The sequence below is a fragment of the Leiobunum rupestre genome, chromosome 5 (assembly GCF_980474605.1).
Source record: "Leiobunum rupestre chromosome 5, qqLeiRupe1.1.hap1, whole genome shotgun sequence".
Classification (NCBI taxonomy): Eukaryota; Metazoa; Arthropoda; class Arachnida; order Opiliones; family Sclerosomatidae; genus Leiobunum; species Leiobunum rupestre.
Window position 1 is genome coordinate 30,832,624 of NC_143388.1, and position 23,141 is coordinate 30,855,764.

General features: G+C 37.4%; 1 protein-coding gene across 6 annotated transcripts in view; it reads right to left on the reverse strand.

The window, feature by feature from the left end:
- The window catches only part of CadN (neural cadherin), a 148,538-nt gene that overhangs the window by 103,598 nt on the left and 21,799 nt on the right, over positions 1–23,141 (reverse strand). For all 6 annotated transcript variants that reach the window (XM_090175892.1, XM_090175898.1, XM_090175893.1 and 3 more), the window contains exons 2-7: positions 1,777–3,323; positions 1,452–1,698; positions 986–1,202; positions 792–903; positions 334–726; positions 33–271 (exon numbers count right to left, since the gene is read on the reverse strand). In XM_090175892.1, coding sequence (XP_090032018.1) covers positions 33–271; positions 334–726; positions 792–903; positions 986–1,202; positions 1,452–1,698; positions 1,777–3,229 — 2,661 coding nt within the window. In that variant the 5' untranslated portion in view covers positions 3,230–3,323. The remainder of the gene's footprint in view (positions 1–32; positions 272–333; positions 727–791; positions 904–985; positions 1,203–1,451; positions 1,699–1,776; positions 3,324–23,141) is intronic.

Sequence of the window (23,141 nt, forward strand, 5' to 3'; positions counted from 1 at the left end):
TTCTTTAAGCTTTATCAGCAGTAAAACCATACTTTGACAACAACTGTTCCACTGTGGGCGCCTTCTTCAACTTTAGGGTTGTAATCTCCGCAATTCTGGAATACTGGTTTATTATCGTTTACATCCGTTATAAAGACAACTACTAAAGCAGTGCTCGTGTGAGTAGTGAGGCCTCCGTTTTTACAACACGCCCCATCATCCCTCGCAGTTACATTGAGTTCATATTTATCCTTATCCAGTTGTATCGGATCATTTATCAACCGAATTACACCTATTGAAGTAGAAAATATTATGCAAATACCAAGGTTTAAGAATATAAAAGAAAAATCTTACCAGTCCTTTCTTCAATTTGAAACATCCCTGATTTCGTTCCCGCACCGACAAAACCGAACAATATATTATCACCATCTTTGTCACTAGCTACCACTGTAGTCACTAAAGTATTTGGACCCGCGTTTTCATCTACATTTGGAGTATACACATCCTGACTAAACTTTGGCGGTTCGTCATTGGTATTTTCCGTATACACTCGCACAGTTGCTGTCCCAGTTAAAGGAGGGTCCCCTTTATCCGTTGCTTTAACCGTTAAAACATATGTATTATTAATGTCCGCATCTAATCTTTTGTTGGAGTAGATGATGCCTTTATTGTCAATGGTGAAATCTTCTTTGTCTAAGCTGTACACAATCTCCGCATTTTTCCCCGTATCCAAATCAGTCGCGGATACTATATAAATGCAGACATTGTTAAATCAGAAATACTTTGGAAATCATATTATTAATTTAATGTACCTTGGAGTAGGGAAGTTCCAATAGAAACGTCTTCATCCACATTATGAGCTTGATAGTCTGGTAGTTCAAATCGAGGCCCGTTATCATTCACGTCTGTCACTTTTATCGTAAGCTGTAAAATTAAAATAAATACTCAGGACAATTCAAACATAAATTATAAGCAATCAAAAGAAAAAGATAGACGATTAACTTACCTCAACTGAAGTAGAAAATCCACCCGAATCTTCAGTAGCTGTCACAATTAGCGAATATGATTTAGGTTGTCGCAAGTCTTCGTAATCCAAATCTTTTGCGAGTTTCACAACTCCACTGGTGGGACCGATGTTGAACGTGCCAGCGCCATTTCCTTGAGCTCTTAATGTGTAACGAATTTCCCTTTCCGCAAATGATTTGGCTTTAACTTCGATAATGCTGAAGAGAAAAACAAAAAGATAAGGATATTTCACTATTAATATATTATTAGTTGAAAAATAATTTAAGCCTGCCCCCCTAAAATAATTTACGAACTATTTCAAGCTGAACTTATTGGTAGTGATGTAGCTATTGACAGCTTAAGGCAAGCGAATAATTACTATGAACTGAAATCTTATTGACAGGGAGATGGGTTAAAATAGTCCCAATTTCACACTTCAAACATAGGTCCATTAACTGAAAACTTACTCTGAATCTTTTCTTTGATTTTCAGGGATGGTAGCTTCATATTTTTGCAAATAAAACTGCGGCGGGCGTTTACCACCCATGATAGATAAGCGCTGCTCAGGCGTGGATTGAAACTGGCGATCGCCAACATGACCACTGTGGTCTTCGGCTTTGACGTATAAAACGTATTCTTTATCAAGAAGAAATGGATCACTTCCTCGAGTTCGAACTTCCCCAGAACGTTCATCAACTTCAAAACGTCCTCCGGCTGAAACAGATAAACCGTAAAATATTAACAACCCATAAAAATTACCAAAAAACTCTTTAAAATTTAAAAGAGCCTTACTTCTGTCTCGAACCAAGAAATAGTGAATGTTATGATCAATATCAGGATCCCTGGCTTGAAGTTTGAAGACTTGGGTACCAGGTGGAGCGTTGAGTTGCACAACAGCTTCCATGGGTAGAGGACGGTTTATGAAATAAGGTGGTTCATCATTAACATCTTTGATATGTATAATGATGTGTTGGCTCTCCACTTCGCTCATCATGGGCCCACTGATGTTGACCCAAAAACTGATGGTCTTTTCCTTCCCCAACTGCTCGAAATCCCAGGGTTCCTTTACTTTGACAGCCCCGTTCGTATCGACATCGACCCAACGATTAGGAGACTGCATTTTAAATATATCCTGCGGACTTTTTCGGTCCAAAGTGAAAACGGTTTTCCCACTGTTCGACCCATCCGTTTCTTTAAACTCGAAACTCTTGGTGGGTCGAATAACCGCCCTTTTGTAACGTAGCAGAACTTGGTTGCTTTCAAAGTCCTCCTCAACCGCGTCTTGGTTGTCGGGTGGCAGTTCAGCGCTGAAGACCTCGATGAAAACTGGAACGGCGACGCTGTAGAGTGGCGGCTTACGATTGTCGTGCGCTTTCACCGTAAATTTGTAGGTCTTTATCTCAGGCTTGGCTATTAACATTACCTCCCCGTTCTTTGGCGTTATGCTGAAGACAGAGTGACGGTTCGCGAAGTGGTACACGGGCTCGTCCCCATCGGCGTCCGTCATGTTCACGCGGCCGACGACACTGTTCGGGGGGATTTCACGATCGATTTTGAAGTAGAAGACGTCTCGCGTCGGTACGGGAGCGTTATCATTGAGATCAGTAACTTCGATCAGAACGGGAATGTCCGAAACGACTAAAGTGTCCAGTTCGACCGCTCGCAGAAGCATGGGGTATTCCTTACGCGTTTCGCGGTCCAGAACTTTATTCGTGACAACTTCCACCTCGGAACTATTGCGGTAGGGTTTCACTATACTGAATGCGTCTCCGTCGTTACCCGAAATAAAGCTATATTTGATTGGCGTTCCGCCGTGCCGCGTCACTCCGGGCAGGGCGATCCCGTCCACCGTCGTCCTGACCGCCTGGTTCTCCTTGACTGTTCCGTGGTACGTTCCGTCCTTGAACCGGTGTATCTTGTCCTTGTCGAGCACGTGCAGAACGAGAGTGCTGGCGACGGTGTCGTTGGCGAATTCTTCCTGCACGATCAGCGTGATTGGTTTGGAAGTGAGACCCGATAAATTGGCGACGGGCATCAACAGTCCGTCACTCAGAATACTGAAAAACTCCGAAAACTCCGTCTGCAGCAAGCTGAAGAGCTGCCCGTCGTTTTTCAGTTGCTTTATGCAGAAGCCGGGATACACGTCTCGAGGAACCACTAACTGCTCGACGGAATTGCCCAGCGCCGATGCGAACAGCACCGCGCAGGACACCCATAATACTGTCCAATGAAGGCTTGACGCCATTCTGGCCCCGCTAATACTAAGACACCAACTGTAGCTTCCAAGCCCGGCTAGAAACCACTTTGGCAATACTGTCACTCCAAATAAGGCTCATCAACTGTCAACGACAAAAGATAAAAAAAAAATTAGGATTTAGTTCAACCAAAATTACAGAGGGGGATTTAGTTTTCTCCCTGGCACTAGAGATATTTTTAGGTTTAGCAAACCAATGGACTTCTTTGGCTGATTTGATTTTTAAGGCTGGTTTTCACTAGGGCAAAAACGCCACGACGGGGAGGGCGTACGCAAAAATATGATTAACGAAATTTTTTGCGTCGAAGCTAACCGTCGTGGCGTGGCGTTTTTGGCGTAGTGAAACCTACTCCTTCGGGGTTAAGGATATTATTCTCTATGCATGAGGGGATTGGAAACAACGTTAAAGCAAGTGGCGGCTCTATCAATAAAAAATTAAAATTAAGTTTACACAAAGTCACAATCCCTAAGCATAAACAAATGCATTCTTGGTAGACCCAATCATGTAGAAGTAGTGTCAGATCCGATACCGCAAACGAACGCGTATCAATTGACCTACGGGTAAAAGTTCAAGTGTGTGACGAATCTCGCGTTATTAGAGGGTTTCTACCACTACCAACTACGAATAATTAAAATATGCATCAACTACTAAACATGCAAAACTTGCCCAAGAGACGGATTAGATCAGAATTATCACACGCCGCCAGTTAAATCGGAAAATATCTAATAATATATTTAGATTCGTATAAATAAAAATTATTAACCATGTATTTAAATCCGTTTAAAACTTCAGTGAATCGGGAAAGGGGATAGCGTATTGAACAGATTACTAATCGCAATGGACTACAGGCTAAACATTAAATTCTTTTTTCCCTTTCTTTGGAACGGTTCCAAGACTATCAGTTAATAAAAATGATAAAAAATCATTAATCTTTTTTTACGGTTCATGAAAAATCATCTAAATTCCTGAAGTGTAGAACGTGTAAAAAATGTTCAATTAATGGAAGCTTTAAAATCGTACCAAAAGTAACATTATACGTTTAAGTATAACACTAACAATAATTTTGAATTAAATTAAGAGAAGTTTAAATTAAATTTTAATGATAAATATGTAAAAACATCACGAATAGATGTTTCTATAAAATACGGGAGGTCAGGTGTAAATGTTTTTTCAACGTCACTAGCTATAATTATTGAAGATAGAGCACGATGAAGATTTTGGAATTTGAAGTTCACGTGCGAGACGCGCTTGCCAGTAAAGTACTAAAAAGCTTAAGCTAGTGACGCGGAGAAAAACATTTTATACTTTAATTTTTTATTGCTCTATTTCATAGAAACACCTATTATTAAATAATTCGTGATATTTTTACTTATTTATCATTTAACAGAGTAAGGCTAGAACACCTTTTTATTTTAACTTTTTAAATTTGATTTAAGCATTTTAACTACTACAATTATTGACAAGACAATTCAAAACAAAACCATTTACAAAATGGCAATTACATTTAAAAAATATTGTATTCCTATTTTAGTTTACATTATCGCTGCACGCAAATTATTAAATCAATTTATTAAAAGCCAAAAGGCCATAAAAAGTTTAATAATGAGTTTATAATAAAAAATCAATTTTTCTGTTTTTATTAAATCAACAATCCTGGTTATTATAGACCTTTTTTAACTTTTGTTTCAGAAGGTAGTTAATTTTTGAATGTGTGACTTAAACGCGATTTCGCTAGTATTTATTACCAGGCTAAGCTTAGATTAATTTTCCTCCAAGACTTCCGATTTTGCAATCGCTCTATGACACTATATCATTAACCGAAATCACTCAATGTCATACTTATGTCAATTATGTTACCTATAGGATTACTAATAACGTAACATCAATAATGTAACACGCGCAATCATTTCAAGTTATCGGAAATTCGTGCTAGTATCTTTCCGCCAAATGTACTAGATATTTTGCCTTTAACCTGCAACTGAGCTAGCAGTTTTTTGCTATAGTCGCCATTTTGAGGGCAGTTTTTACCAATAGGAAAAAACATGAGTGAGGTCGACGTACGTCACACCGATATTACAATATAGTATAGCTTGATACATGCACCTTCGTAGGCTGGTCCGATGAAAAATAGTGCGAGGTTAAATTAATAAAGCAAATTTTTAGAATTCTTACATCGATAAAATTATTTAAATTAAGTACATATGCCTACGCAAATTTATTAAAATTCCCCGACTTTCCCTTGGCGGTTTTTACTATTTATTAAAATTCCCAGACTTTCCCTTGGCGGTTTACACTATTTATTAAAATTCCCCGACTTTCCCTTGGCGCTTTCTACTATTTATTAAAATTCCCAGACTTTCCCTTGGCGCTTTTTACTATTTATTAAAATTCCCCGACTTTCCCTTGGCGCTTTTTACTATTTATTAAAATTCCCCGACTTTCCCTTGGCGCTTTTTACTATTTATTAAAATTCCCCGACTTTACCTATGCGATTTTTAATATTTATTTAAATTCCCGACTTTCCCTTTGCGATTTTTACTATTTATTAAAATTCCCCGACTTTCCGTTGGCGGTTTTTACTATTTATTAAAATTTTCCGACTTTCCCCTAGGCGTTTTTTACTATTTATTAAAATTCCCCGACTTTCCGTTGGCGGTTTTTACTATTTATTAAAATTTTCCGACTTTCCCCTAGGCGTTTTTTACTATTTATTAAAATTCCCCGACTTTCCGTTGGCGATTTTTACTATTTATTAAAATTTTCCGACTTTCCCCTAGGCGGTTTTTACTATTTATTAAAATTCTCCGACTTTCCCTTTGCGGTTTTTACTATTTATTAAAATTCCCCGTCTTTCCCTTTGCGGTTTTTACTATTTATTAATTCAACGACTTTCCCTTTGCGATTTTAACTATTTATTAAAATTCCCCGACCTTCCCCTAGGCGGTTTTTACTATTTATTAAACTATTAGTAAAAAAGTTGGGAAATTTAAATAATTATAAAATACCCATTTAGTAACTCTACATATAAAAGTAAACCATGAAACCACAGACAAAATATTAAGCGCCAAACAGTTTCACAAACTATAGCTTGTAGCCAAATAAGTAAACAGGCTTTCTCTTACAAAATGAAAAATATGCTCCCCGTTCGAATTTCGCCTGAATATTCCAATATCGGCTAAGCGAGCGTGAAGTAATTCAGTTTAACGGGTTTAACAACGCCAAAAAAAAAGAGTAGTCCATAATTTGGCAAAGAAACCCGACACACTCGCTTCGAGGACGCAAAAATTACTGTCATTTTCTATTCGAAAAAGCTATAAATGGAAAAAGGGGGGAAGGCATTGCGATGGGCTAATTTGGGAGGGTTTAGCCCATTTGAGTGGAAATGAGCGCTAAAGGAAATATAAATGAAGTAGGTTTTGATTTCGGCTTTAGAATGAGTGCGTACAGGTGGGAGCTAGGATTTCGCCCGTAAATGAGCGCGAAAGCAAATAAGCGTTGATTAGGACTGATTTCGTCTCTCAAATGAGCGTGTAAATAGGAGCGCCAATTTCGCCTCTCAAATGAGCGTGTAAAAAGGAGCGCCGATTTCGCCTCTCAAATGAGCGAGTAAAAAGGAGCCCCGATTTCGCCTCTCAAATGAGCGTGTAAATAGGAGCACCGATTTCGCCTCTCAAATGAGCGAGTAAAAAGGAGCCCCGATTTCGCCTCTCAAATGAGCGAGTAAAAAGGAGCACCGATTTCGGCCCTCAAATGAGCGAGTAAAAAGGAGCGCCGTTTTCGCCTATCAAATGAGCGAGTACAAAGGAGCACCGATTTCGCCTCTCAAATGAGCGAGTAAAAAGGAGCCCCGATTTCGCCTCTCAAATGAGCGTATAAAAAGGAGCGCCGATTTTGCCTCTCAAATGAGCGAGTAAAAAGGAGCACCAATTTCGCCTCTCAAATGAGCGTGTAAATAGGAGCACCGATTTCGCCTCTCAAATGAGCGAGTAAAAAGGAGCCCCGATTTCACCTCTCAAATGAGCGAGTAAAAAGGAGCACCGATTTCGGCCCTCAAATGAGCGAGTAAAAAGGAGCGCCATTTTCGCCTATCAAATGAGCGCCATTTTCGCCTATCAAATGAGCGTGTAAAAAGGAGCGCCGATTTTGCCTCTCAAATGAGCGTGTAAAAATTAGCGTCAGATTAGCCTCTCAAATGAGCGTGTAAATAGGAGCACCAATTTCACCTCAAATTAAAGCAAAAAGATAGGAGCGTCCATTAAACCACTCAAATGAGCAGTCGCAGGGCTCCCACCAAAATCTGAAAAAAAAATAGGGAAATTGGGGATTTTTCTGGCTAGAAATAGGTTGAAATAGGAACCAAATATTTTAAAATAGGAACCAAATATTTTAAAATAGGAACCAAATATTTTAAAATAGGAACCAAATATTTTAAAATAGGAACCAAATATTTTAAAATAGGAACCAAATATTTTAAAATAGGAACCAAATATTTTAAAATAGGAACCAAATATTTTAAAATAGGAACCAAATAGGGACCATTTTAATAAACAAAAATAAGATCTTTATTCTTTTAAAAGCAGCAAATTTTTAAAACTGACTTAGTTTTAATTTTTTTTTAATATTTTATCACAAAAATTAACTAGTTTTAATTTCTAAAACACTTTTACCGATCACAAAAATAACTATACATTTTTTGTAATAATTCTATCACATTAAATCGGGTTTTTTTCGCTTTTCTACGAAATATTTTAAGCCGACGGTACTTTTCACCAAATGTATTAGAAATAGGGTGATTTAGTGACCAAATCCCGCTTTTATGGTGGTTTAGGGACCTCGAAAAAAAGTAGGGGCTTTTAGGCATTTTAGGGACCTGGTGGGAGCCCTGCAATCGATATCAAGTGAGCGAGCGCGAGCCATATTTGAGCTAAGCGACTCTTTAATGAAAATGGCCATCCCCTTTTCGAAGATTGAGTCTTGGGCTCGCTTGAATGGACTCGGTCATACCTCAAATAGCAGGCAGAAATCTAATTATACAGATACAGAAAATGATGACCAGGTCTCGCTTTAATACGACATTACGTAAAGTGAAAGTTACTTAACACGAAGAAAAACCAAAAATAAGTTTCAAGGTTAGACTCGAAGAAACGTAATTGGGTACGAAAGCCAAAACCCTTTTTCTTATTCCGACTATAAAAAGTGGGTCTACGACCTCAAACCCTTCTGATATACTGTCCTCATTATTTTTAATTAATAATTAGCCAATGATCCCTTTTTCAATGTCCTACGAAATGAGAGGCATTAGGCCACTTATAGACTAACATTTCATCTATTAATGAAGCCTTCATTTAAATTCCGCTACGATGCAAAATGACAAAACAATTAAAAAAATTGATTTTTCTATGTTTCTTCCATAGGATTTATGGCAAATTGTGATTAAATAAATTAATGAGTCGAAAAAATCGACTTTTGTAAACGTAACTAACTTCTGTCAAACTTGGTCGCAGAAATATGAAATTGCTAGATTCACCTTAAACGTGGAAGTTCATACTACCCTTTAAACATAATGATCGTATTAAAATGAAATTAATATATTTCGCCGACAATACAAGTAGTATATGAAATTGCTTTGGCCGCTAGGTGGCTCTATGTAAACTGAAAAGGCAAATTCATATCCAACTAAATTTAGTTTTAAAAAAATTAATTAAAATTAATTTAAAATTTAGTTTACGTTTCTGCTGTACTCACATTAATCAATAATTAATTTATCAAAATAAAGATATGAAACGTTAAAAATTAATTGAAATTAAACTCGATTTAAATCCAACAAATTGGGCCTACTTTTGTAAAATACATTGAAGTATCAAGTATAATTGGCGATTTAAATCCATGATTTTTTTTTAATCAGACAACCAATAGAGTCCGTGATAATTAACCTTCACTTCAATAAAACAAATCCAGGGTTGCCACAATAATTTCAGATCAAAATTCCCTGATCAGGTTTTTGAGATTTTCACTAACCAAATATTTAAGGCCAAACTATAAAATTATTAATTTTATATTTTAATTTCCACAGAGTTTAATGAATTAACTTTAGTTTGTATTTTATGTTGTTAAATTGCAACTAAATCATCTTCATAAATTTATCAAGATAAATATCAATTTTCCTACTTTTTTAAAAAATGCAAAATATTTCACGAGTTTTCCCTGAATTTCTTGAAATGTACAGCCCTGATCTTGTCAACAAGCATTTTCATAAATGCCACTTTGTATCATGAAAGTCTAGGCCCGGCAAAAAGTTGTTTATAATATTAAAGGATTGTTGCATATAAAAAACTAAAAACCAGTTTGAATTTTTAAACTATTTCGTTTTTTTTTTTGTTTAGACCAGAAAAGAAACTATTTTCTTGTTTCCACCTGAATTTTACCACCTCGTAGCCAGAAAGTCTTATTCTGTAAAAATTAAAAAATTATCGATCCGTCAAAAATGGCAATACGCATGCGGAGAAGCGGTGATATAGAAAATTCAAACTATCGATTGTGTAAGTTCAATTTTAAGTAGTGGCAGTATGTTACGCTATATCTGGTATTTGAGTCGAATCATAAACTAAATGCTTAAGCGGACGTAAAATACCTGTTTATTTTTGGTGCCCAAAACTTAAATTGGCACCATCGACCGTATGTTGAAGCATTTCATTAAAATAACTTACGTCGGCATTACAGACCGCCACGATTTTGAATTCGACCAATACCATCCAAAGTTTGATATTACGATAGCAGCCTCTTCTGCACATGCGCATTGTCATTTTTGACGGATCATGATTTTTTTGTAATTTTTTATTTTTACAGAATAGCTTCCCAGGGTTGGCTGATTAATATTAATTTGATATAAATCAAGTAATTTTTTTAAGATCAATGATTTAAATCACAATGTATTTCCATGGAGGAACAAATATGTCAAAAAAGTACGTTCTTAAAAAATTAAAACACATAGAAAATCTGAGCTAATATATTAAATGGAAATTAAAATTAATTAAGATTTCATTTAATTCAAGATTACCTAACTGATGAATTTAAACGGGGTTGTCACAAAATTTTGAGATTCAAATTCTCTGTTTTCCCTGACCATTTTAAGAGATTTTCCCTGACTTTCTTTTAAGGCCACATTTTTATTTTATATTTGACTTAATAAATTTTAATGAACTTATATTTCAGTAAAAAGGTTATTGCAATGTTGCAAAAATTAGCCAAACTTTCAAGGAAATAAATGATAATCATACAATTTGTCATAGATCTGGTCTTAAAATAACCTTAAAAAAGTGCCAAGATAAAATTTAATTCCCTGACTCTTCCCTGACGTTTTACAAATTCTAAAAATTCCCTGACATTTCCCTGACTTTTTAGGTCCATTCTTAAATTCCGACTTTTCCCTGACGTGTGGCAACCCTGTGAAAGTAAAATATCCGTTAATTATACAGGAAATTAGCCATTAATTGTACGAAAATCAATAAATTAAAAAAAAATAAAAAAATCGATTGATTGGATATTTATTAAAATCATCAAATTCGAACAACTATTAAAAATATCGTGAAAAGGATATGTCCTAGTTTACGAAAATAGCGACATAACCATATAAACACAATAAAATCAGTTTTCGACCTCGGCCCTACCTATTCGACCGCAATTCGCGTTTATAAAAGGTTGTCAACACGGCATATCTCACGTCCAACTACTAAAACCACCGGACTCATTAATTTATTCAACTTTTCTATTACCCCGTATTAAAAGAGTCGAAATTATTCCGCTAGGTGGCGTGAATACCCGTAAAAGCGGATCTCGTGCCGAACCTTTTGACATTTCAAGATAAGCGAACCTATTCAACGAGAGGGGGAGGGGTAGGAAACGAATATTTATCGGAACCAGTGGCGCCCCCACTCGGAATTCTCTCTAATCCACTTCTGGGAATATTATGTATGGCTTATTAATGATTTCACGGGATGTACGGACATTTAAACACACCGGCGAGAAGGAAAGGTTAAATACACTTTCCCCGGAAGTCAACTCGCCGTATGTACTCTCGCCGTGCGTTGGTACTGTCTTTTAACGGGAGATGGGATGACTTGAAACATTACAGTCATTCAATAAAGTTATATAGTTACTGAGAAATGATAAGCTTTCACTTTCGGTCATTTAGGTCATACGAACTTATTCGCCAACATAAACACCGTTTAATAACCTGCAATAACTTCCAATAAGTCCATTAAGAAGTGCTTCAAATCCACAAAAACATGGTCTAACACCCAATAAACGACCCAGAACAACGAGGTCTAATACCCAATAAACGACCCAGAACAGCGCTGTCTAACACCCAGTAAACGACCCAGAACAGCGCGGTCTAACACCCAATAAACGAACCAGAACAGCGCGGTCTAACACCCAATAAACGAACCAGAACAGCGCGGTCTAATACCCAATAAACGACCCAGAACAGCGCGGTCTAACACCCAGTAAACGACCCAGAACAGCGCGGTCTAACACCCAGTAAACGACCCAGAACAGCGCGGTCTAACACCCAGTAAACGACCCAGAACAGCGCGGTCTAACACCCAGTAAACGACCCAGAACAGCGCGGTCTAACACCCAGTAAACGACCCAGAACAACGAGGTCTAATACCAAGTTAACGACCCAGAACAACGAGGTCTAATACCAAGTTAACGACCCAGAACAACATGGTCTAATACCAAGTTAACGACCCAGAACAACGCGGTCTAACACCAAGTTAACGACCCAGAACAACGCGGTCTAACACCAAGTTAACGACCCAGAACAACGCGGTCTAACACCAAGTTAACGACCAAGAACCACGCGATCTAACACCAAGTTAACGACCAAGAACCACGCGATCTAACACCAAGTTAACGATCAAGAACCACGCGGTCTAACACCAAGTTAACGATCAAGAACCACGCGGTCTAACACCAAGTTAACGATCAAGAACCACGCGGTCTAACACCAAGTTAACGATCAAGAACCACGCGGTCTAACACCAAGTTAACGATCAAGAACCACGCGGTCTAACACCAAGTTAACGATCAAGAACCACGCGGTCTAACACCAAGTTAACGATCAAGAACCACGCGGTCTAACACCAAGTTAACGATCAAGAACAACGCGGTCTTACACCAAGTTAACGACCAAGAACCACGCGGTCTTACACCAAGTTAACGACCAAGAACCACGCGGTCTAACACCAAGTTAACGACCCAGAACAACGCGGTCTAACACCAAGTTAACGACCCAGAACAACGCGGTCTAACACCAAGTTAACGACCCAGAACAACGCGGTCTAACACCAAGTTAACGACCCAGAACAACGCGGTCTAACACCAAGTTAACGACCCAGAACAACGTGGTCTAACACCAAGTTAACGACCAGAACAACGTGGTCTAACAACCAATAGACGACCCAGAACAATGATGTCTAACAATCCAATAAACGACACGGAACAACGAGGTCTAACACCCAATAGAAGACCCAGAACAACGCGGTCTAACACCCAATAAACGACCCAGAACAACATGATCTAATACTAAAGAACAACCAAAATCAAAGTATTAGAACATTGTTATTTAAACAAGCATACTAGAATAGCAGCCAAAATGAACGCTATCAACGCAATACCGGTAAACATTTGCCGATAAAGTATACAGCGCGCTTAGAAAGTCAACTAAGAGAAATTGTCAACGAGAGAAATTACCAACAAGCATAAATTAATTAAGCTCAACCCGCCCCATAAAGAATAAATTTTACAATTTGATAAAATAAAGTTTAACATTGGTATCATTTTGAGTAGCCAAAGCCCTACGTCTAAACTGAAAATTAATCGGCTTCTGATAAACAGGCTAAACAGGCGGCGCACCAATGGTCATTATTCAAAACGGACCGGGTCAAGAGAGAAACATACGGCCACCGACCAAAGGCGCGTTGTTCAAATTCGCGGAAAAGGTCGCTCGCTTTTAAACGCGCCAAAGATCTCATTTGCATAATCGTCCGGAGTTTCTCAGGCCAAATATATTTAAGAGCTTTCTGCCCCGAAAACCTCCAGAGCTTTCACCATATTTATCTCAACAAGGTCCTCCTATATTTTCTCGACTTACTGGGCAAAGAAATAGTCGTGTAAGGATTACAACTCCTTAAAAGCTCCATTAAGTTGGCCCCCCCTCTCTACAATTTTAAAAACTTTCATTTGCGATCGAATGCGACCTCGATGCGACGTTATGCGAAACTAAAAAAAAAAGATGCGACATAATTGTTAAGTTGGAATAATTAAAACAAAAGGGGGGGCTAACTTAATGACAGCCCCCCCCCACTTTCAACTATCAACCCGGAAACACAACCAATAGAATGCGACCTCAATGCGACGTTATGCGACACCCTTACTTTCGAATGCGACATCTTAGTTAACGAGATAATCGCTTTCGTAAGTGGGGGGGCTAACTTAACGCGAGCCCCCCCTATAACAGTTGAGGCCTCCAAACACCTTTATTCGATTGCGACCTCAATGCGACGTTATGCGACACCCTTACTTTCGAATGCGACAGCTTATTTAACGAGATAATCACTATCGTAAGTGGGGGGCTAACTTAACGCGAGCCCCCCCTATAACAGTTGAGGCCTCCAAACACCTTTATTCGATTGCGACCTCAATGCGACGTTATGCGACACCCTTACTTTCGAATGCGACATCTTAGTTAACGAGATAATCGCTTTCGTAAGTGGGGGGGCTAACTTAACGTGAGCCCCCCCTATAACAGTTGAGGCCTCCAAACACCTTTATTCGATTGCGACCTCAATGCGACGTTATGCGACACCCTTACTTTCGAATGCGACATCTTAGTTAACGAGATAATCGCTTTCGTAAGTGGGGGGGCTAACTTAACGCGAGCCCCCCCTATAACAGTTGAGGCCTCCAAACACCTTTATTCGATTGCGACCTCAATGCGACGTTATGCGACACCCTTACTTTCGAATGCGACATCTTAGTTAACGAGATAATCGCTTTCGTAAGTGGGGGGGCTAACTTAACGTGAGCCCCCCCTATAACAGTTGAGGCCTCCAAACACCTTTATTCGATTGCGACCTCAATGCGACGTTATGCGACACCCTTACTTTCGAATGCGACATCTTAGTTAACGAGATAATCGCTTTCGTAAGTGGGGGGGCTAACTTAACGTGAGCCCCCCCTATAACAGTTGAGGCCTCCAAACACCTTTATTCGATTGCGACCTCAATGCGACGTTATGCGACACCCTTACTTTCGAATGCGACATCTTAGTTAACGAGATAATCGCTTTCGTAAGTGGGGGGGCTAACTTAACGCGAGCCCCCCCTATAACAGTTGAGGCCTCCAAACACCTTTATTCGATTGCGACCTCAATGCGACGTTATGCGACACCCTTACTTTCGAATGCGACATCTTAGTTAACGAGATAATCGCTTTCGTAAGTGGGGGGGCTAACTTAACGTGAGCCCCCCCTATAACAGTTGAGGCCTCCAAACACCTTTATTCGATTGCGACCTCAATGCGACGTTATGCGACACCCTTACTTTCGAATGCGACATCTTAGTTAACGAGATAATCGCTTTCGTAAGTGGGGGGGCTAACTTAACGCGAGCCCCCCCTATAACAGTTGAGGCCTCCAAACACCTTTATTCGATTGCGACCTCAATGCGACGTTATGCGACACCCTTACTTTCGAATGCGACATCTTAGTTAACGAGATAATCGCTTTCGTAAGTGGGGGGCTAACTTAACGTGAGCCCCCCCTATAACAGTTGAGGCCTCCAAACACCTTTATTCGATTGCGACCTCAATGCGACGTTATGCGACATCCTTACTTTCGAATGCGACATCTTAGTTAACGAGATAATCACTATCGTAAGTGGGCAGGGCTAACTTAACGCAAATGAATGGGCCGCCATGTTAAATGAATGCAAATGAATGCGACCTCATTTTAAATGAATGCGACCTCATGTTAAATGAATGCAAATGAATGCGACCTCATTTTAAATGAATGCAAATGAATGCGACCTCATTTTAAATGAATGCAAATGAATGCGACGCCATTTTAAATGAATGCAAATGAATGCGACGCCATTTTAAATGAATGCAAATGAATGCGACGCCATTTTAAATGAATGCAAATGAATGCGACGTCAATGCGAAGCAATGCGACACCATAATTATCGAAATAATCACCGCTATTCGAATGCGACAGCCGTGTTAACGAGATAATCGATTGAACCAGATCGAGAATCATCAAATATAAATACGGAAACACAGGTCGATTAAGTTGGCCCCCCCCTTTTTTGATTTCCCAGAAAATTTCTCTATGAATTTTATGCACCCACAATGCGACAGCAAGTGAAAGAGATGTGACTTAACCATTATCGAGATATAATTAAAATTAAAAGGGGGCTAAATTAACGTCAGCCCCCATAATTTCGTTATTCAACCAGAACAGAATATCATAGCCACTACATGGCAATGCGAAGAAATGCGACCGATATAATTTTGATTGCGAAAAATAGTTTATGAGAAAATTAATAGAGAAAGTGGGGGGGGGGGCTAACTTAACAGTAACCCCCCATATTAATTCATAATTTTAATTAACCTTAATATAAAGAGACGTCAATGCGAATTAATGCGACACTATTTTTAACGAATGCGACAAATTAGGTTATGAGATAATAGACAAATGAAAAAAGGGGGCTAATTTAATGGCAGCCCCCCCCCCCCGAAATATAAAAAATAAGTTCTATAAAAAAATGAAGTCGTCAACGCGGACCAAAGCGACAACCATTTATCCAAATGCGACATCAATAAAAATAGTTCTTCCTAACCAGATTGTTATGTGACCAATAATAGATAAAAAAGGGGGCTAATTTAATGGCAGCCCCCAAATTTTATATTTATAATTTGTAATTAAAAATAAATTACGTCGTTAACGCCAACCAATGCGACAATCATTTTTCCAAATGCGACATCAATAGAAATAGTTCTTCCTAACCAGATTGGAATATGACCAATAATAGATAAAAAAAGGGGGCTAGTTAAACGGCAGCCCCCAAAATATAATGAAAAATTTAAAAAAAAATAATTTGCGAGTGTAACGCTAATTAACACGACAATCGTTTTTTCAAATGCGACATCCATAGAAAGAGTATTACCTATCCAGAATTTTTTTTATCAGATTTAGAAAAAAAAACAATCTAAGGAGACGGCGATCAATTTAATGCAACACTGTTTTACACGAATTCAACAAATTAGGTAAAGTAAAAAGCTAATTTATTGGTAGCCTCAGAATATTAAAAATTAAAAAAAAAATTAATTATGTTTTTAACGTGGACTAATGCGACAACACCTTTATTAATTGTGACAATATTTCATACCTGCGAAACTGACTACTAAATGCACTCCATTTATGTTTTAAAAGCGATAGTTTTATTCAAGAAAACTGATAGTAGCGACTGCGTATGATTACGAATCATCTCTTTTTGATAGCGACATCTGGGTGACTGCTTGAGACATAATTTTAATGAATGGGACATCATTTTAAGTGAATGCGACATCAATATAAATGAATGCGACATCAATATAAATGAATGCGACATCAATATAAATGAATGCGACATCAATATATATGAATGCGACCTCATTTAAATGGACTGCGACCTTATTTTAAATTAATGCGACAATTTTAATGTGAAACCTTAAAATTAATGCGACATCAATATAAATGATTCCGACATCAATATAAATGAATTAGACCTCATTTTAAATTAATGTGACCTCATTTTAAATGAATGCGACCTCATTTCAAATGAATGCGACATTATTGAAATAATTGCAATATAATTAGCATTGAATGCGATATAATTTGAATTGAATGCGATATAATTTTTAAATAATGTGACTTTAATTTAATTGAACGCGGGACCATATTTATGTCATCAAACCGCAATTGTACGACGTAAATAAATTCTATTGAGGGTGTTAAAGATAAGTTTGTCAAATATTAAGAGGAGTGGCGTAGACAAGGGGTTTCTGTGTCCAACGCCCCACCCCTTTTCAGCCAACCTTTTTCTGTTTTATATATCAACTCCTTCTTAACATTGACACTCGTCGACACCTTTGACGTATTTCCGGCTACGTCACAGATAAGGAGCTGTTTTCTATGGATCCTAATGAGTTGAACTTGTCTAATGAACATGAGTTGTAAAGTGCTTTGTTTCAGAGATTTGGGTTCCTAAAAAATTACTTGGAAAACCCAACACAGCCTTAATACTGATAATCGGTATTCTTCCTTAAACCAATTTTGATTTCATAAAGTGATTAGATATTTTTTATCAGTGAAATGAAATACTTTAATATGTGGCAAAAAATCATTATTGTACCTTTAGAAGTAATGTAATTCTGAAGAGGGATTCATGTTTTTTAAAATTAAACGCTCCAAAATAGTTATTTCCGTTTCGATGTCAATTTGAATGGCTATAAAATCACAGCCATTTTGTAATCCCTCAAGTCATTTTGTACCGCCTCCTTGCTAGATTTATATTCGTATTGCTCTTCGCAGGCGTAGAGACAAGGTTAGTTGCATTAGAGATCGGCGGAACAAATAAATTAACCGCAACAATTTCAATTAATCATTAAAATTAGTATTATCTGTTTTATACGAATAAACAACGATTTAACATGCACAATTTATAATTTTTTTCGAATATTTCTGAATAATTCTCGGTTATGGATAAATATTAACAATCGTATAATTTCTTATTCAAACGCCGACCTCTACTCCTTGCAGAGACCCTCTCAAAGATCAAATGGTTGTTCATCACAAAATCAAACTAAGACGCTGCAGTCGCTCAGAAGTGAAAATAAGAAAACTATAAAAAATAATTAAAAAACGACCGCTTTATGTTTTTAGCGTGGTTTTCGCTTGACGATTCCCCTGCAATATTACGAGATTATAAAGAACGATCTAAAATAAAATAGTGGATATTACTTTAAATTTAAATTGGGGCCCAGTTATTAACTGTTAGAAGGCCCAGAAAGTTGATATGGTGAAGCCCCAACCCCCCTGGAAGTTGGGCCAAATTTGTATATAAAAATACTTGAAACATTTTAAAATACTAGCACCACCTCTGGTTGCCCGTTTTTTGGGACAAACAAATTTATTCCGTTAGCCACAATAATGTTGTAACTTTACAATGCCTTTAATTAAATCGCTATTTAAAAAATGAACCAGGCTTAAATGAAAAACTCATTCACATTCATTTAAAATGAGGTCGCATTCATTTAAAATAGGGTCACATTCATTTAAAATGAGGTCGCATTCATTTAAAATGAGGTCGCATTCATATATATTGATGTCGCATTCATTAATATTGATGTCACATTCATTAATATTGATGTCGCATTCATTTATATTGATGTCGCATTCATTTATATTGATGTCGCATTCATTTATATTGATGTCGCATTCATTTATATTGATGTCGCATTCACTTAAAATGATGTCCCATTCATTAAAATTATGTCTCAAGCAGTCACCCAGATGTCGCTATCAAAAAGAGATGATTCGTAATCATACGCAGTCGCTACTATCAGTTTTCTTGAATAAAACTATCGCTTTTAAAACATAAATGGAGTGCATTTAGTAGTCAGTTTCGCAGGTATGAAATATTGTCACAATTAATAAAGGTGTTGTCGCATTAGTCCACGTTAAAAACATAATTATTTTTTTTTTAAATTTTTAATATTTTGAGGCTACCAATAAATTAGCTTTTTACTTTACCTAATTTGTTGAATTCGTGTAAAACAGTGTTGCATTAAATTGATCGCCGTCTCCTTAGATTGTTTTTTTTTTCTAAATCTGATAAAAAAAATCTGGTTAGGAAATACTCTTTCTATGGATGTCGCATTTGAAAAAACGATTGTCGTGTTAATTAGCGTTACACTCGCAAATTATTTTTTTTTTAATTTTTCATTATATTTTGGGGGCTACCGTTTAACTAGCCCCCTTTTTTTATCTATTATTGGTCATATTCCAATCTGGTTAGGAAGAACTATTTTTATTGATGTCGCATTTGGATAAATGGTTGTCGCTTTGGTCCGCGTTGACGACTTCATTTTTTTTATAGAACTTATTTTTTATATTTCGGGGGGGGGCTGCCATTAAATTAGCCCCCTTTTTTCATTTGTCTATTATCTCATAACCTAATTTGTCGCATTCGTTAAAAATAGTGTCGCATTAATTCGCATTGACGTCTCTTTATATTAAGGTTAATTAAAATTATGAATTAATATGGGGGGTTACTGTTAAGTTAGCCCCCCCCCCACTTTCTCTATTAATTTTCTCATAAACTATTTTTCGCAATCAAAATTATATCTGTCGCATTTCTTCGCATTGCCATGTAGTGGCTATGATATTCTGTTCTGGTTGAATAACGAAATTATGGGGGCTGACGTTAATTTAGCCCCCTTTTAATTTTAATTATATCTCGATAATGGTTAAGTCACCTCTCTTTCACTTGCTGTCGCATTGTGGGTGCATAAAATTGATAGAGAAATTTTCTGGGAAATCAAAAAAGGGGGGGCCAACTTAATCGACCTGTGTTTCCGTATTTATATTTGATGATTCTCGATCTGGTTCAATCGATTATCTCGTTAACACGGCTGTCGCATTCGAATAGCGGTGATTATTTCGATAATTATGGTGTCGCATTGCTTCGCATTGACGTCGCATTCATTTGCATTCATTTAAAATGGCGTCGCATTCATTTAAAATGGCGTCGCATTCATTTGCATTCATTTAAAATGAGGTCGCATTCATTTGCATTCATTTAAAATGAGGTCGCATTCATTTGCATTCATTTAACATGAGGTCGCATTCATTTGCATTCATTTAAAATGAGGTCGCATTCATTTGCATTCATTTAACATGGCGGCCCATTCATTTGCGTTAAGTTAGCCCTGCCCACTTACGATAGTGATTATCTCGTTAACTAAGATGTCGCATTCGAAAGTAAGGATGTCGCATTCGAAAGTAAGGGTGTCGCATAACGTCGCATTGAGGTCGCAATCGAATAAAGGTGTTTGGAGGCCTCAACTGTTATAGGGGGGGGCTCGCGTTAAGTTAGCCCCCCCACTTACGAAAGCGATTATCTCGTTAACTAAGATGTCGCATTCGAAAGTAAGGATGTCGCATTCGAAAGTAAGGGTGTCGCATAACGTCGCATTGAGGTCGCAATCGAATAAAGGTGTTTGGAGGCCTCAACTGTTATAGGGGGGGGCTCACGTTAAGTTAGCCCCCCCACTTACGAAAGCGATTATCTCGTTAACTAAGATGTCGCATTCGAAAGTAAGGGTGTCGCATAACGTCGCATTGAGGTCGCAATCGAATAAAGGTGTTTGGAGGCCTCAACTGTTATAGGGGGGGCTCACGTTAAGTTAGCCCCCCCACTTACGAAAGCGATTATCTCGTTAACTAAGATGTCGCATTCGAAAGTAAGGGTGTCGCATAACGTCGCATTGAGGTCGCAATCGAATAAAGGTGTTTGGAGGCCTCAACTGTTATAGGGGGGGCTCGCGTTAAGTTAGCCCCCCCACTTACGAAAGCGATTATCTCGTTAACTAAGATGTCGCATTCGAAAGTAAGGGTGTCGCATAACGTCGCATTGAGGTCGCATTCTATTGGTTGTGTTTCCGGGTTGATAGTTGAAAGTGGGGGGGCTGTCATTAAGTTAGCCCCCCCTTTTGTTTTAATTATTCCAACTTAACAATTATGTCGCATCTTTTTTTTTTAGTTTCGCATAACGTCGCATCGAGGTCGCATTCGATCGCAAATGAAAGTTTTTAAAATTGTAGAGAGGGGGGGCCAACTTAATGGAGCCCTACTAGCTAGATATATTTTCCGTATGGGAAGTCATTTTTCCCTCTTAATCCTCATTTCAAGCCGACTTTCTTGGATGGGAAATTAGTAATGATGGAAATCCTACAATCGCAAGCGTACAAGAAAAGCCTTCGTACAAATTGTAGAACATTAATCCAACTACCTGAAGTTCCGTTAATTCCAGGGTTGGCATAGAACCAGCCCTACCGGTTATAGCCACCTGGTTAAATCCGGATATAGCCACTTGAAAAAATCCAGATTTTTTGGCTTTTTTTTTAAATTACAATATGAATATTTTAGTAAATTAATAGTTTTTATTTAGAAATTTAGTTTATTTTTTGTTTCATATTTAGAAACCGGTTTACTTTTACCAGTTTTTCGGTAGGTTTAAAGTTCCAAATTTCGCTGCCTCGCTTCTGTCGGTGCGTCATACACAAAAACTAGGGGGAATTTCCCGAGGAAATCAAAAGAATTCAGTTATTTTATATAGTTATTTCGCTTTATTTGTTTAGCTTCTTATTTACGACAATAACTGCAGAAAATTTCTACTTACATAAGTAAAAGGTACTGTTTATATTTTAGCCGGTTATAACCGAACAAAACGGTTAATTCCAATTAAAACCATTGGTCTGGATTTTACAAAAAAGCCGGCTTTTTTCCAACACTGGTTAATTCTCATTTTAACAGTACCATAAGTGGTATGACAGTACCTATATAATTCTTTAAAATATATCATCAATAATGTATTTATTTATAGCATAAGTAACATAATAATAAGTATGATAAAAGGAACTTGATAATTATCACAGAAAAAATTACGATAATAGGTGATTCTGAAATATAATTACGACAATTACAAGTACAAAAGAGTAAATTATTTGGGCGCACGCTCTTGTTATATTTGTAGATAGTGTCTCGCGCGATTTTGAATGCGCATTGAAAATTCGCCCTCAAATACTTTCACCATGCAACAGAAAATAGCCAAATCATGTGACTACCGATCTTTTACGGAATCACCTATTATCAGAAGTAAATGAACCGAAGTTATCAGACTGCTACACTCCCCATGTTGGAGGCGTTTTCCTTATAAAGTTACATTTTTACCTCGAATTTGTTGAAAAAAGTTTTGGATTTTATGAAACCATTTCTTATACATATAAATAGCTATACCAACAATTCCCAAGTGCAATTTATCACGTCAAAAGACGGGGATGGAAATTAGCTTTTATTTGACTCGATTTTCTCATCATTCTGAGCGCTATTTCAATCACTTCGGTTCATTTACTTCTGCTATTATCAATTCGAAAACAATAAATTAAATATTTTGATAGTCCATTTCTGCTTTTATTTTTATAAACACGAAGGTTTTAAAACGTTAACAATAGTAATTGTTAACGATCACTTACAAGGAGACATGTCAAACTCGGGGGATTGGTAGACCTTCATGTAACTTGAAAAATCCTAAAGGGAATTTATTCAATGGGCAACCGTTTTGCCATGGCAACGAAAAATGTTTTTGACAACAACAAATGGAAATTTTACCATTGAAAATAACATGGGATTCTGACCGATTCCTAGGACCCCCCTTGTGAAAAATTTTAACAAATTTCAAAACTTCGAAAATGACAAAAATAGATAAAAATTTACAAAAAAACATCAAAATTGAACAACTTTTGATCAATTTGAGGTCAAAATCCCATGTTATTTTCAATGGGAAAATTTAATATTTTGTGTTGACAAAAACATTTTTCGTTGCCATGGCAACACGGTTGCCCATTGAATAAATTCCCTTTAGGTATTTTCATGATACATGAAGGTCTACCAATCCCCCGAGTTTGAACAAAATCGGTGGGTTACACTTCGGGATGTCTCCTTGTTAGGTACCTACCAACAAGCTCTCCTAATTGTTATTACATACTAAAGTCAAATTAATATTTACTATTACGAAT